At 41.9% G+C, this 17080-nt stretch overlaps 1 protein-coding gene across 1 annotated transcript in view; it reads right to left on the bottom strand.

Annotated features, from left to right (window-relative positions):
* The window catches only part of pcsk5a (proprotein convertase subtilisin/kexin type 5a), an 88483-nt gene that overhangs the window by 34275 nt on the left and 37128 nt on the right, over window positions 1–17080 (bottom strand). Inside the window, exons 21-27 of the mRNA XM_034192191.1 lie at window positions 11846–11948; window positions 9456–9592; window positions 8018–8218; window positions 6794–6862; window positions 6579–6621; window positions 6237–6379; window positions 4649–4849 (exon numbers count right to left, since the gene is read on the bottom strand). Coding sequence (XP_034048082.1) covers window positions 4649–4849; window positions 6237–6379; window positions 6579–6621; window positions 6794–6862; window positions 8018–8218; window positions 9456–9592; window positions 11846–11948 — 897 coding nt within the window. The remainder of the gene's footprint in view (window positions 1–4648; window positions 4850–6236; window positions 6380–6578; window positions 6622–6793; window positions 6863–8017; window positions 8219–9455; window positions 9593–11845; window positions 11949–17080) is intronic.

Raw genomic sequence — 17080 nt, 5'->3', positions numbered from 1 at the left:
ACCTGACGTACATGCTGGACATGGGTCTCAGGGTCCGGGGAAAAGATGAGTATATCGTCCAGTTATACGAAGACGAACCGATGCAGGAAGTCCCGCAAGACGTCATTTACCAAAGCTTGGAACGTCGCGGGGGCGTTAGTGAGGCCGAACGGCATGACCAGGTACTCAAAATGACCTAACGGGGTGTTGAATGCCGTCTTCCATTCGTCTCCCTTCCGGATCCGAACCAGGTGGTACGCGTTTCTAAGATCCAATTTTGTGAAAATTTGGGCTCCATGCAGGGGCGTGAACACTGAATCCAACAGAGGTAACGGGTATCGGTTGCGAACCGTGATCTCGTTCAGCCCTCTGTAATCAATGCATGGACGGAGTCCGCCGTCTTTCTTGCCCACAAAAAAGAAACCAGCACCCATCGGGGAGGTGGAGTTTCGGATCAGCCCGGCAGCTAAGGAGTCCCGGATGTAGGTCTCCATTGATTCGCGTTTTGTACAACCTACTGGACGGGTACTCAGCGTCCGGGACCAAATCGATGGCACAATCATACGGTCGGTGCGGGGGAAGAGTGAGTGCCAGATCTTTGCTGAAAACATCAGCAAGATCGTGGTACTCCTTTGGCACCGCCGATAGATTGGGGGGAACTTTGACCTCCTCATTAGCCGTAGTGCCGGGAGGAACCGAGGATCCTAAGCACTCCCGGTGGCAGGTTTCGCTCCACTGCGTCACAACCCCAGACGGCCAATCAATCCGGGGATTGTGCTTCACCATCCATGGAAAGCCCAAAATCACTCGGGAGGTAGAAGGTGTTACATTGAACACTATCTCCTCCCTGTGATTCCCAGACACAACCAAAGTCACTGGTTGTGTCTGATGTGTGATTAATGGAAGCAGGGTGCCATCTAGTGCTCGCACCTGCAATGGTGCCGGCAGAGCCACCAGAGGGAGCCCTACTTCCTTTACCCATCTGCTATCCAGCAGATTCCCTTCAGACCCCGTGTCTATCAGTGCTGGGGCATGAAGGGTTAAATCCCCACAAAGGATTGTAACTGGGATTCGTGCAGATTTGCGGGGTTTTCCCGCGTGCGTGTTATGACCCACCCTTAGCCCAGTTTCTAAGGACGGGCGTTGTAGTTTGACCGTTTTAGGGCAGTCCTTCTGCATGTGCTCGCAAGAGCCGCAGACAAAACACGCCCCGCGGGCCAGCCTCCTTTGTCTGATTTGTGATTTTAATTTGGCCCTGCTCGTGTCCCTAGCCTCCTCAGCAGGGGGAGCCGTAGCCACACGGAGCTCTCTGGCAGTGAAGCGTGGGGACGACGTCACCTTGTCGGAACCGGAAGGGGGAGGGACGGCTCGTGCCCGGTCACGCCTCCCGGCCTGCTCCCGACGATGCTCGCTTAAACGGTTGTCTAAACGTATAACCAAATCGATCAGCCCGTCAAATTCCCGCGGTTCCTCCTTGGCCAGTAGGTGCTCCTTAAGGACCGGGGACAGTCCATTTACAAAGGCAGCGCGGAGCGCAACGTTATTCCAGCCGGACCTCGCTGCCGCGATGCGGAAGTCGACTGCATACTCGGCTGCGCTACGGCGCCCCTGTCTCATCGACAGCAGCACGTTCGAAGCGGTCTCGCCTCTGTTGGGATGATCAAACACTTGTTTGAATTCCCGTACGAACCCAGTATAAGACGTTAGGAGCCGTGAATTCTGCTCCCAAAGTGCCGTAGCCCATGCGCGTGCCTCTCCTCGAAGCAGATTAATAACATAAGCTACCCAGCTAGCATCTGATGCGTACATGACGGGGCGCTGTGAAAAGACGAGCGAACACTGCATGAGGAAGTCCGCGCACGTCTCGACACAGCCCCCGTACGGTTCCGGAGGGCTTATGTATGCTTCAGGGGATGGTGGGGGGGTTCACTGAACGACCAGTGGAACGTCTGATACAGGCCCAGGACCAGCCAGAGGAGTGGCTGCAGCAGCGCCCTGATCGCGCGCTTCCACCCTGGCGGTGAGAGCCTCCACCCTTCGATTAAGGAGGACACTCTGCTCGGTCACTAATTCCAACCGGGCCTTGAAGGCGGTTAAGATCTGCTGCAGCTCACTCAACCCGCCTCCCGCTGACGCCTGCGCTCCTGGCTCTTCCATTGGCCGTTCAAGCTTGAGTTGACGCCCCTCGGAGTCCATGACGATGGCCGAGAAATCCTGTTGGGAAGGTGTCGTAGCACGGACCCACAACAGGGGGCGCAAATGAGCGGACAATGAGTAAGCCAAAAGGTAACAATTTAATGTTGTGATAATACACAACGAAACGTGTCGTAATTTTCACAGTCAATAAACACCAGGTGATGTGTGGGCAGGCTCGAAGATAGAAGACGCCCGACGAGAGAGAAGCCGCGTCCCACACGGCTTCCACCACCAACGGCCTGAAGAACACCGGAGCCGCCAAGTCCCGAGTCCCCAGGTGGCCTCTGTCTTCGACTGTCGACCCTGGTACTGCTGGCAGAAAGCAGAAATATGATGTGTGAGTGTGAGTCCGCACACTCAGTAATTTATAGTCCAGACACCGTTAGGAGGGAGCACCTCCACCTCCAAATCATACACACTCGTGCAGCTCCTGTTTGTCCCTCTTCTGGGTCTTCACAGGAATGCGACTGCACACAGAACAAGGTTAGACAACGTATTAGTCAGCAGAGAAATTACCTTGGTACTGGTAGTCGATTTCTCGGCGGGGAGGTGGAGTTGCAGTCCAGCTTTTATGGTGGTGATAAACGAGTGACAGCTGGTGCAGAGGATGAGTGACAGCTGTCACTTCTTCTGGGTCTGGCGCCCTCTCGTGCTTGGAGCCCGCACTCCAAGCAGGGCGCCCTCTGGTGGTGTTGGGCCAGCAGTACCTCCTCTTCAGCGGCCCACACAACAACAAGCTGGACAAAATCTATTTTCATATGCCAGCAGCTTCTGTGCCATGTGAGTCTTCTCCAAAATTGGAGAGGAGGAACAGGCTCCAGCCTAACACTGCTGAAATGATCTTATTTTTAAATAAAAACCTTTTGAAACCCCCAAATCTCTACTACATACAGTATTTTATGATGGCACAATCACATTATAACACAAGTATATTGCTAATATCTTTAAGCAAAACAATATAGTCAAAAATTTCAAGATGCATATACAACCTTTATTATTTAACATACATAACAGCACCTGTTTCATTGCTCCATACAATGTGCTATGTTATAGACTGGCCAGCAGATGTTGCCATACTTAATTGTATCAAATCCTTCTAAACACTGAACCATTTCAACACAATACTTTCATATTGATTCAGTGGTTCAAAACGCTTCGGTTTCTCTGTCAGTATTAATTTAGCTATAAAATACAGTGACCATGTTTTTTTTAGCGGATATACGCAGATAGACATAAAATCATGAATACTTGCTAACCAGGACATTAACGTATGACATGTCTTTTCAATTACCTAGTTTGCAACTACCTGAAGTTTGTAGCCTACTGTGTCAGCACACGAAGGCTGATTAGGCTACGTCTTATGACAACGGGCCCAATTTTATTAGACAATAAATTATTCAATTTGTTAGGCTATTTTTTTTGGATTGCCTTGTCATCCAAAAAGTGACCTACTCAGAAACAAGCTTTGAAGCTTTACTTGAACTCTGTCTGAACTCTTCACGTGCAACTGACGTATCAGTTGATAGGTGTTCCGAGAATCAATGATCATAGAATACTGCAGTCAGAATGTTGTAAGCAGATGTTAACTGTTTCGGGTGTGTGTCTTAAACTCCTTTCATTACAAAAAACAATGCACTGTGGTCTGGTCTGGTCTAATGTAAACATTAACAGAAAATTAACAGGAGTAATTTTTATTTTGGAGTGACATTTCTTGCTTGTGCGTGAGATTGATGCTGAGCGCGCGAGTGTCACGTCAGATGCGTGAGAGTTGGCAACTCTGCCTGTAAACACTGAGGTAGTTAAAGACACCCCATGTTTCTGTACCTGTTGCCTACATGGAGTTCAGACATGGATTTCAAAATGAACTGTTTCAGGCCTAACGTTTGGGTTAGCAGGAGAGTTTCTACATGCACGGGCACCAAACTGTGCAGCTTTCACGTTGTTTAACATGGATCTCCAACCGTATTTGAGTGTAAAATCACATTTTGCACAGTATGACCCCTTTAACACCTGCCTTTTATGTATTCATTTTTACTCAAAGAAAACGACAGATCCATAAATGACAGCTGCAGTTAATTTAAGCATGAATTTAAATTTGGACAGCAATTAAAAGCTGAAGAACAACTTTACTTCTGCCGCTTCATCTTTAGCGTTTGTGTTAACCTGTGTGCTTTATTAGAGTTCGTCCATTAGCAATAATTAAGACGTCTGGGCTGCCGTTAATTGCCATATGTTGCTCAGGCCTCTGGGAAACTAAATGTCCACTATATACAAGCAGTTATTTCAATGTCCATATCTGACTTCAATAGTTCATTTTGTTTTGAGAAGTGATTTTGGTGCAGGGTTCAGGGCCGGCAGCGCACATAGCAATTACCCTCCAAGATTTCTTTTGTGCCCCTGTGAAAATACCCAAATCCCTGATTCATTAGAGCCAGACAGTGGGATTAGTGAAACACATAAGTATTAGTCTCACCGCTGCGAAAGGTCTTAATGGGACAGACCTCACGGTCAGAAACACACTCTCCATCCTGAAGCATCTTCTCATCCTCACAAGACAGACAGTCACCGTCCTCCGGCCCGCTACATGTCGCACAGTCCGGGTGACACTCTTCGCATTCATTGGTGTCTTCGTCACCATAGAAACCATCGAGACATTCTGCGACACACCTGCCATCTGGGAAAATAATGATGTTTATGACCTCTGCTGTGGAGGTTGTGTTCTTGATGTTCTTTTTATGTTATTTTGCAAAGTTAGCTAGTCAGTAGGATATTTCAAAAGATCATGAAAGGAGTTTCATCAAATTTGCTGGAAAGGTAGGCCTGGGGTCCAGGAAGATCTCTCTCATGGATTTCCAGAGGTGGATCTTGTCTTTGGTCAGTGATCCTGACTTCTTTAATCTGGATAATGTTTTTTGTCCTGATTATACCTTTGCTCTTTGATATTTAATCCTGATTACTTTGACTTTGATCTTACCTTTGATGTTTCAGATTTTTTGTCCTGATAATAGGCAGATCCTACATTTGATTTTTGATATTTAGTCCTGGTTACTTTGACTTTGATCTTACCTTTGGTGTTTGTTTCAGATTTTTTTTGTCCTGATTATAGGCAGATCCTACCTTTGTTTTTTAATATTCAATCCTGATTACTTTGACTTTGATCTTATCTTTGATGTTTGTTTCAGATTTTTTTTGTCCTGATTTTAGGCTGATCCTTTTGATATTAATCCTGATTATTTTGACTCTTATCTTGCCTTTGATGTTTGAATCTTAGTTATTTTCCCTCCAGATCATGGAGTGGATCCCATCTTTGATCTGTGCCATTTGATCCTCATTCATCTGACCCTGATTGTTCTTTGACTTGCATTTCTAATTTGACATCACCAATTACCAATCAGGATCGGAGTTGAGTGATTAAAATCAAGATTCTGGATCCACCACTTGATCTTGAATCTTGGATCAAATCGAGGTAAACACACATGACAACATAAGCATAATACACCTTGGACAAGATGCGCATCTATCGCAGAGCCACACAGAGTCAGATAAACTCATTCACATGCCGACCCACGGGTAAGTTTAAAGTTTCCAGTTCACCTAACACACATGTCTTTGAAAACTCCATGCAAAGTCCACACACAAAGGACCAGGCGGGAAACACTCCCAGGACCTCCTCGCTTTGCCGTGCAGCAACAGCGCTAACCACCACGCCTCCACTCAAAGTATTCATTATCAGGATCTTTTGTTAGCAGTGAGCAGCTTAGTTCAGCAATCACGATCAAACATGAGAGACCATAATCAAAGATCAGGATCCAAGATTAGCCATCGAAAAAATGAGTGATCGGGATCAAAGCTCAGGATCAAAGGTCAGCAATTTCACTGAAGAATGTTAGAGAAGCAATCAAAGGAATAGGCCTTTCCTGATGAAAGTGAAAATGTTAATAGAGCCATGAACATCCCAGTCTACTTTATCAGATGTGCAAACACATCTGCATGTTCATGCTCCTGATACAGACGGACAAGATGATTGATGACTTCAGCATGTGGGGGCGGAGTAGTTTTACCTGCCAGGAAGAGGTCGGTCTCACACCAGTAGCACTCATCTTCATCACAGCTCATACAGTCCTCATCACACGAGACGCAGGTCATCTCCTCGTCCACGCTGTACGTCTTCGCCGGGCAGGTTTTGAAGCAACCGTCTTGAAAACTGATTATAAATTATAATAAATACAGCCTGTAGATGCACTCCCCCTGTCCCCCGCCCACCACCTCCGTGCACGTGCACACACAGAAATAAAAAGAGCACTCTAACTTCACAGCAACTCATTGTGTTGTGGCAGAGAAATGAAAGCGGTGCAGAGAGGTAAGATCACACGCTGGTAAAACGAGGGCACACGCAGCCTTACTTGTAAAAGCCCTCAGTGCAGGACAGGCAGTGCCTGGGGTTATCTGTTGAAAGCAGACAAAAGCTCAGCTCTGCTTTTAAGCAGAACTACCAGCAAAAACCCTTAAACGAAGTTGGCTCTGCAGACAGCTTCATGGACTGCAGGGATTGTTCATTTTTGGGTAAACTTTTTGTTTTGTATTTTTTTTTTAAAACAGATTTCGAGCTGTGACTTACACAACACACACTTTCTGCAGCCCTCCTCACAGGTCATGCACTCATCGTAATCCGGATCCTCCACCTCTCCTAACAGAGCACAAAATATGACAGCATGAAGGAATGATGCAAGAGATAGTGAGAGAGCAAAAGGTGGATGAGGACGATCTTTAACCCCTTAACGCCTATTGTCGCATATATGCTACAATTTTTGACTCAAATATGCAACATACCAAATTGACCAGTATGCCTGTTGTTGCAAATTTGCAACATACCAGTATTATTATTAAAACATTATAACATAAATTATTACCAAAATACCAAAATTACTATTTATTTTTTGTGCAAAAGTGAAATTAATAATCTCAACATTTTTTACCATCTACTTAAAGGCAAAAACACACACAAAACATTTTTTTTATATACAGCTATATAAATTCAGGCGTTAAGGGGTTAAAGCTGCAGCATGTAGGATTTAGTGACATCTACTGATGAGTGGCATATGTCATGACCAGTTTTTATTTTGTTTCTTGTCATGCTTTTGCTTCTTTGGTAATACAGATTCATGCTTGTGATATGTGATGTGTGATCCTGTATTTCACCAAAAAATGGCTTTTTTTATTATTAGTGGGAAAATCGATTTTCCGTCATTGATCCTACTTTGATCTTGAATTGGGGTCACACCGAGAAGTTTCACTGAATATTTACGTGCCTTTGTGGTTTTTGGTTTTGATCAACATCCAAGTAAACTCCTGCAAAAAAAAAAATTACAATTTTGCCATTTTTGAAGGTCAAGGTGACAAATCAAAAATGGATGATTTCTGTGGTGGCCGCAGGGTGGAGTCCGCTATAGGAACAGATCTGAGCGGCCCGATGACCCTGCATGGACTCTCGTCAATTGTTGTGTTGTGTTCTGTATTGTAAACCTTTTTGGTAGAATGCCCTAAGCAGTGGGTCACCCCTCGAAGTCTGGTCTGCTTGAGGTTTCTTCCTCAATATCATCAGAGGGAGTTTGTTTCTCACCACTATCACCTGTGTGCTTGCTCTAGGGGTTGGTAAGGTTAGACCTTACTTGTGTGAAGCACCTTTAAGCACCTTTGTTGTGATTTGGCGCTAAAAAAACTAAATAAATTGAACTGAATTGAAATGTGTTGTCGTACAACAGATCCAATCATAAGGTTTTGGTTTTGCTGTATCTTGCGCACTCTGTTTGCCATCACATTAGTCATAAGGACATGACCTCACCTTCACCACACTCCAGCTTGGCACAGACACCATCTGAGACGTAGTAGGAGGAGTTACACCTGAGGCAGTGGGAGGAGCTAGTGCAGAGCGAACAGTAGTTGGAGCAGGACTCACAGCTCCGCTCCTTGGTGTGGTAGAATCCCTCAGGACAGGTGTCCACACACACACCGTTATACAGATATCTCTCTATTCCAAATTTATCTGTGGGAACATGAAAGATGTATTGCACATCGTGATTTTCGACTACTATGCAACGTCATGGTCTTCATCAAGGAATCAAAGAGTCAGAGTCCTCAAGGTCCATTTCTCTCAAATCTCCAATGACATAACGTCTTTATTTTAATTAAATTAAGATATTGAATTTTTCAAGTACACGCATGCATGCACCCAATTAATTACATCAAAACCAAGTGCTGGTTCTTCAACATTTTAAAATGAAAATACAGCTTTCAGAAGGATCCTGATTCAATAAACTGAGGTAAATTTTTCAACATTTACATACAAATCATAAAATAAATACACAAAGCAATTCTAAAATAAAACAAAAATAAAAATGTAAAATACCAAAAGAAATTAAGTATAACTAAGTTCTGTGCTTCATGTATTTATATAATTTATTACCTTATTATTTTCTGCTTTGTACTTAGGTTTACAGTTATACGCTTTGGCAGGTGTATACTTGGTAAATAAATAGAAATATTTTTGTTTTGCTAATGTATGGACATATTTATAATATTTATCATATTTACATGCAACTTTACCAAAATGAAAACATAATACAAAGCCAATTTTGTAATACTAACAAACTGCATTACAAATCAAATTGATATTTTTCCAATAGATTTTATGCAGATTTATATAAATTGGTTACATTTTTCTCATCTTTTAAGTCCTATGATGATATAACAACAACAACAACAGCAAATATAATACTTTAAAAATTGTGTAAAATGCTCAATACCAGTATGTACATATATCCCAACTATTGCACATAATTCTACTCGGTCTGATGCAGTCAGACTGATTTTTAAAATGAAAAGTAGTTTAGTTATTTTATTTGATAAAAAAAATCAAACTACAATTTCAAATTCTGACATAATATAAGGCTAAAAAGGTTATTTTCACCCTATTCATCTCCTTACTGAATTACAATAAAGGCCTCAAAATATCAGTTTCAGTACCACCATATACTATGGTACCAGCGTATACTAATGATTACACATTAAAAGAAATACAAAGTGTGCATACTTATTTTTGCATCATATAAAGCATTTTTCCCATTGTCCATTAACAGATCACCAGAACATAATAACAAATAAATAAAGATAATAAATAATTATAATAAAGAAATAACAAATAAAGTCATAATATATGTTTTTAACTATAGGCATATGATCTCATCTGTATTTGTTGTGGATAGTCTGGTATCACTCCTTACCAGTGTCACAGCTGGTGCATGTGGTTGGACCAGCATCTGTGCAGGAGGCACACGTGTGGTCACACAGGTGACACTGTCCACCTGACTGGTACTTGCCTTCAGTACATTCTGCCACACAGTGCCCCTCATCTAGAATCCTGAAACCCAGAAAAGCATCAAAAGTGTTTTTAAATTTGCAGTATGAAGATATTAATCATTCATTCATTTTCTATACCTGCTTACTCCAGTTAAGGGTCATGGGGGCTGGAGCTTATCCCAGCAGTCAGAGGAAATGGGAAGCGATGCTGGTTCAGATATCATGAGGCTTGGAAAGACTGAGATACCTCAGAGATTAGTAGTTTATGAGAATGATCTTGCAGAGTACAGGATCAACTGCTTAACCTGCTGCTACACTGACTTAATCCCATACAAGTAGCAAAAAAATGGGTATAAGGAATGTACCATAACCAATAATGTATTTTTCTGATATATATATATATATATATATATATATTCATATATATATATATATATATATATATATATATATATATATATATATATATATATATATATATATATATATATATATATATATATATTCATATATATATATATATATATATATATATATATATATATATATTCATATATATATAGATATAGATATATATATATATATATATATATCTATATATCTATCTATATATCTATATCTATATATCTATATATCTATATCTATATCTATATATATATATATATGAATACTTAAGCTTAAAACTCTTGTTGGGATTGTAGCCTTTATAGTACTTTTCACACAGATCACATAGACTTCCTCATGAAATTTGATAGCAAACTGTCGTTAGAATTCACTTTAGCAGACACTTGAGGCAAACAGAGCACCAGTGCTTAACCAGGTGCATTTCAACGAGGGTGACATTAACTACATACTGGCTTATTTTGATGGATAACTGAAGGAAAAGGTCAGACATGTCTCACTCTTATGCTGCTCTGTGTTAGTGTGCAGCCTTGAATATGGAATAAATGTTTCAGAAGGTTCCCACTGTCTGCTATAGCTTTATTTTGATCTGTACAAAGATTTCATATTTGTTGATAAATAATAATAATTCTTTCATATAATTTAACTTTTCAAGACAGCTATTACATTGACCAAGGTGATCATTTATCTGTCTGTACGGCAGTTTAACTGTCAGAATGACATGATGTCAAAATGATAGAAACTGATTTCAGTTAAATTTGGTGGTGGTGGTGTTCTGGGAAAAAGGAACAGCTGGTTAAACAGTTGCACAGATAAAGATAATTGATCTTGCTTTTGAAGTTTGAGTTAAAATATTTAGCCATGATTCCTTTGATCCTGATCCTGCCTTTGATCTTTGGTCCCTGATACTGATTAATTTGAGCCTGTAATAAGAATTGCTGATGATTTTAGCAATCAGGATCAAAGCTTAGGATCTGCCCGTTGATCCAGATTCTTAGGGTTAGGGTTAAAGGATCGATGTAACACAGACCTACAAATGGGAAGAAAACGTATAACCTCCTTAGTCAGGTTCAAAAAGCAGCAAAAATGAGTAAAGGTCTTTTATCATGATCAAAGCTCGGGTTCAGATATCAGTGAGTAATATATGATGTCAGGATCATAGCTGACTGATTAGGATCAAAGATCCACCTGAACCAAAGATCAGGATCAAAAGTCAGAAATCAGGATCAAAGCTCGGGATCAAAGGTCATTAATGAGAATCACAGTTCAGGATCAAAGCTCAGGATCAAAGGTCATTAATGAGAATCATAGTTCAGGATCAAAACTCTGGATCACAAGTTAAAAATCAGGATCAAAGATACGGATCAAAACTAACTGGCTGTAAGCAGTCAGGATCAAAGCTCAAGTTCAAAGGTCATTAATGAGAATCAAAGTTCATGATCAAAGATCAGCAATCAGGATCAGACATCAGCAGGTGGGATTTAGGGTTGGTGAGCTGGACTAAAGAAAGGATATAAAAAGGCTACAAAAGAGATCAAAGGAAAAACCCTCGCACAAAGAAAAATTAATACATGGAAAATGTAAACACAGGGCTATTAACCATTGGCAGATGTATATGATCCCTGAATGCCCTTCTGGTTCAATATGCTATTGTAGATGTGATCGGACTACTGCATGAAGCAGCAGGATCAAAACCTGACTGACATGATTTTGTTGGATGACACTTTCACTCTGAACTGAAGCAGAGCCCTGCAATAACAAGACACTTTTAGCCATAACTGGTTTAATATGAGATTCCTGATGTGACCATGTGCAGAAAATAATTGCTCCCAATGACCTTTACCTCAGTGAACCTCTGACAAACAGCGGGATGTGCATCTCTTCTGACCCCGAGTCTAAAAATTCAACTTACTGTGAAGAAACACAGCTGATGCATTCTTTGCTTTGTGGCCCTCTGCACCTCAGACATGTTGCATCACACGTGAGGCACTTCCCGTTACTGTCCTGGTACTCTCCTGATACACACACACAGCAATGAAAAATAAACCTATGAGCACAGAACTAACCAATAACCTGAGGCACGCCACTGCTTGACATCAGTGAATGGAAGGCCTGTTTATGATACAGTGTGATACGAATACGATCAGAATCACTGAAAATTATGATGTGGGAATCACACCTTCAACAGAATCTTAATTTATGCAGAATTTAAAAAGTGATTTAAAAGATACAATGAGTGTTTTTTTTTAAAAGCACAAGGACAAATATGACACGGTAACTATCCAAACGAAAAAAAAGATTTAGATGATGCACTGAAAAAACCTTGAAATTACAGTTACAATAAATAAACATCAAAGAGGAAATTAGGAGGAAATGTGAAATTATCTGTCCATACAGCAAAATAATTTTACTTGATAAGAAATCTTAAAATATAGCTTAGCCACATGGGGTGTGCAGCCAGTACACTCTGATTGCCAGTCCCAAATGAGTAGGTTTGCATCAGGAAGGGCATCCGGCATAAAGCAAGTGCCCCCCGCACCCACCCAACAACACAACAACCCAAAAACAAAACCATGCAGAGTACAAATCGAATTTCTATACCGGATCAATTGAGACCCAGCTTATCAATGATCACCACCAGTGGTGTTCCCAACAGGGTGCCAGCAGAAATTGGGCTACTGCTGGGTGAAGAAGAAGAGGAAGATAACGTGTCCACAGACAGCAGGAGAAGAGGAAATCAAAAAGGGTGGAAGTGAAAGTTGGAACTTTGAATGTTGGTAGTATGACTGGTAAAAGGAGAGAGCTGGCTGATATGATGGAGAGTTGAAAGGTTAACATATTGTGTGTGCAAGAGACCAAGTGGAAAGGAAGTAAGAGCAGGAGCACAGGCGGCGGGTTCAAGTTATTTTGTCATGGTGTGGATAGGAAGAGAAATGGTGTTGGGGTCATTTTAAAGGAAGAGTATGATAAGAGCGTGTTGGAGGTTAAGCAAGTGTCTGACAAGGTGATGAGTGTGAAGTTGGAAATTGAAGGGTGATGATGAATATCATCAGTGCATATGCCCCACAGGTATGTTGCGAGATGAAGAAATAGGATTTCTGGAGTGTGTTCAGTGGTGGGCACAGATAACCAAAAAATTAACTTCGATAACAGATAATAAGCTAACTGAAAAGTTATCTTTGATAAAGATAAACCGATAAACCACCCAAAAATGTAACGGACGTTACAGATAATCGATAACCGATCAATTCTGGTGTTGTCTATGGGACATTTGCAGTTACCAAAGAGCTGAAATGGATTTTTAACACGATCACTTTTGAAAGTATCAGAAGCGGTAAAAGACCTCAAGAATAAGCAAGAATGTTTGACCATGCTGCCCCCTGCAGGAAGCAGCACAGACTAATCCTGAGAGCACCCATGAAATCAACTCTTTACTAATCATAATCATTTTTCTTTCAACATTCTGCCCCTGCTGGAAGCTTTTGTTTACAACAGCGCTCCCACCACAGAGGCACACCAAGAACAGCCATAAGGTCAGCTCCCCATCAATTTTAACACTCCGGTCAGGTGGAGGTCTTGAAAAATAAAGTCATACTAACTTATGGTTTTTTGAAAATACTGATAGAATAACTCCATTAATGTCAATTCTGTCATTTGTACAAAGTTAAAATATAACATATATCTTTTAATGTTGAATAAGGCACTAATTCTGAGGTTTTGTAACAAACACAGACCGCAAAGCATTCTGGGTAAAAGTGCTAAACAATGATTGGTTCAGTAATCCATTATGTAAACCAACACGTTAATGTGACGTGTGTTGGTTTAAAGATAAATATGCTTTTGTAAAATATTCCATTTTTATTTGTAAAAACAGGCATTTTTACAGAGCCCTGGAAGTGTCATCGCAATTGCATGTTTTAAAACTTTTATGATGTTGTAAAACGTGCACTCAGTATTAGTAAGTAAGTAAGTAAATTTATTTATATAGTCGTAGAGAAGCTTGAATCTTCGACTGGACTGGGTTGCTTGACGTGAGGACGTTTCACTTCAAATCGCAGAAGCTTCCTCAGCTAAAATTCTTGCTCTGGAAGTCTGACTTCTGTCTGACTCTTGTAGAGAAGAATAAAACAGAAGCCAACAAAAGCTGGAGTTTTAAACCTAACCAGACCCCTCCTACTGAGAGGCAGACTGCTATAGGCTAGTGACTAAACAATAGCTCTAATTAGCAACTATTGTGCTCTAGTTAGCACACCTAATGACAGGACAGCTGTCCCTCTAATGATGGGATGGATGCCTTTCTGATGGCTCCCTTGATGACGTGAATGACTCATTACCATGAACAAAAGACTGAAACTCCTTTGACCTGAGTACCCCATTGTAAACAGGGGATAAAGTGTGTCTCAGACCCCCTCCCTGGTTAAGGCTGGGTTTCAAATGTTTCACAAAGAATGCCTCCTTGACCCCTCTCTCAAACCATTTCTTCTCTCTGGCTAATATTTTAACTTCCTTGCCGCATGGCGCACAGCAAAGCCGTGATGAAGCCTCACGGGACATGTTCTGGCATGTCCAGGCATATCCACAATTTCTCGGATAATCACTCGATGGAAAAACCACCGACAGCTGTCTGAACGCCATCTCAAAGCTGTCCTGTGAGACCAAAACGGAGGTGTTCCTTTGTCTCGCTCCATCAGCAAATCGGTCGTGACGCGCGAAGCCTCCGCTCGGCTTTCCATTACAAAATCTCTTGTTAAATGTGAAATCTTCCGGAAAATGGCTGATGTCCAGCTCTTGTGATAATTAGAGAAAGTGCACATGACGGTCTCGGATCCACAGAGCCATCCATTTAGAAATGAGCCGGTGGTTCGTGGCTCTCGATGGCAGCACGGAGCGCGGCGCGCCGAGCGTCCTTAAAGCTGTCCTTAAAGCTGTCCTTAAAGCTGTAGTAACAGTCCTTATTCTCTCTGAAGCCCATAAAATTTTCACCGAAAGCCAGATAAATTTTTTGAATGGTTTCCAGCTGCCAGTCTCTAACAGTTTCTGAAAAAATTCTGATGGAAAAAAAGCCCAAATCATTCTGCCATTTCCTGACAATGAAAATCCGCCAAGGGGGTGGACCACTCCTCACTTAAAGCCTGCTCACAGGCGAATGACGCAACCGACCGGCGTGGAAAAACTCACGCATGTGCACGAGGGTTCAAGCTTGTCTGACGCAATCACACGTGATTCAAATCCATATGGTTTTTGAAAAAAATAAAAAGGTCGGTTTCTTTTCTAATAGACCTCGTACAGTGCCGAAAATAAATATTTGAACACCCTGCGAGTTCTCCCACTTTGAAATCATGGAGGGGTCTGAAATTTTCATCTTAGGTGCATGTCCACTGTGAGAGACATAATCTAAAAAAAAAAAAATCCGAAAATCACAATGTATGATTTTTTAATAATTTATTTGTATGTTACTGCTGCAAATAAGTATTTGAACACCTGTGAAAATCAATGTTAATATTTGGTACAGCAGCCTTTGTCTGCAATTACAGAGGTCAAACATTTCCTGTAGTTTTTCACCATGTTTCCACACACTGCAGCAGGGATTTTGGTCCACTCCTCCATACAGATCTTCTCTGGATCTTTCAGGTTTGGAGTTTCAGCTCCCTCCAAAGATTTTCTATTGAGTTCAGGTCTGGAGACTGGCCAGGCCATTCCAGGACCTTGAAATGCTTCTTACGGAGCCCCTCCTTAGTTGCCCTGGCTGTGTGTTTGCGGTCATTGTCACGCTGGAAGACCCAGCCATGACCCAACTTCAATGCTCTTACTGAGGGAAGGAGGTTGTTTGCCAAAATCTCGCAATACATGACCCCATCCATCCTCTCTTCAATACGGTGCAGTTGTCCTGTCCGCTTTGCAGAAGAGCACCCCCAGAGTATGATGTTTCCACCCCCATGCTTCACGGTTGGGATGGTTTTCTTGGGGTTGTTCTCATCCTCTAAACATGGTAAGTGGAGCTGATTCCAAAAAGCTCTATTCTGGTCTCATCTGACCACATGACCTTCTCCCATGCCTCCTCTGGATCATCCAGATGGTCACTGGTGAACTTCAAACGGGCCTGGACATGTGCTGGCTTGAGCAGGGGGACCTTGCTGCCCTGTAGGATTTTAAACCATGACAGCATCATGTGTTACTAATGTAATCTTTGTGACTATGGTCCCAGCTCTCTTCAGGTCATTGACCAGGTCCTCCTGTGTAGTTCTGAGCTTTCTCAGAATCATCCTTACCCCACAAAGTGAGATCTTGCATGGAATCCCAGACCGAGGGAGATTGACAGTCATCTTGTGTTTCTTCCACTTTCTAATAAATAATAACAGTTGTTGTCTTCTACCAAGCTGCTTGCCTGTTGCCCTGTAGTCCATCCCAGCCTTGTGCAGGTCTACAGTTTTGTCCCTGGTGTCCTTAGACAGCTCTTTGGTCTTGGCTATGGTGGACAGGTTGGAGTGTGATTGACTGACTGTGTGAACAGGTGTCTTTTATACAGGTAACAAGTTCAAACAGGTGCAATTAATACAGGTAAAGAGTGCAGAATAAGAGGTCTTCTTAAAGAAAAATTAACTGGTCTGTGTGAGACAGAATTGTTGCTGGCTGGTAGGTGTTCAAATACTTATTTGCAGCAGTAACATACAAATAAATTATTAAAAAAATCATACATTGTGATTTCTGGATTTTTTTTAGATTATGTCTCTCACAGAGGACGTGCACCTAAGATGAAATTTCAGACCCCTCCATGATTTCTAAGTGGGAGAACTTGCAAAATCGCAGGGTGTTCAAATACTTATTTTCCTCACTGTATAAGAATGGAGGACGGTGCACATGGGTGGGCTACATTCTTTGTAGGAGATGCAAGCTAAAAAAAATTGGAGACTAAGGTGGCGGCAGGAGAGAATGTAGCCAGACAGCATATGATGGTGGTTTGTAGGATGACTTTAGAGGTCAGGAAAAAGAAGACAGTGAAAGCTCAACAAAGGATCAGATGGTAGAAGCTGAAGGAGTAAGACTGTTGTGTGAAATTCAGTGAGCAGGTGAGACTGGATGGAGGGGAAGCAGTTTTGGGCAACTGGAAAAGTACTGCAGATGTGGTGAGGGAGACAGCTAGGAAGGT

Source organism: Thalassophryne amazonica, chromosome 17 (genome assembly GCF_902500255.1).
Source record: "Thalassophryne amazonica chromosome 17, fThaAma1.1, whole genome shotgun sequence".
NCBI classification, from domain to species: Eukaryota; Metazoa; Chordata; class Actinopteri; order Batrachoidiformes; family Batrachoididae; genus Thalassophryne; species Thalassophryne amazonica.
Note: the sequence above shows the minus strand (reverse complement) of the source record. Positions and strands in the feature narration are given on the sequence as shown.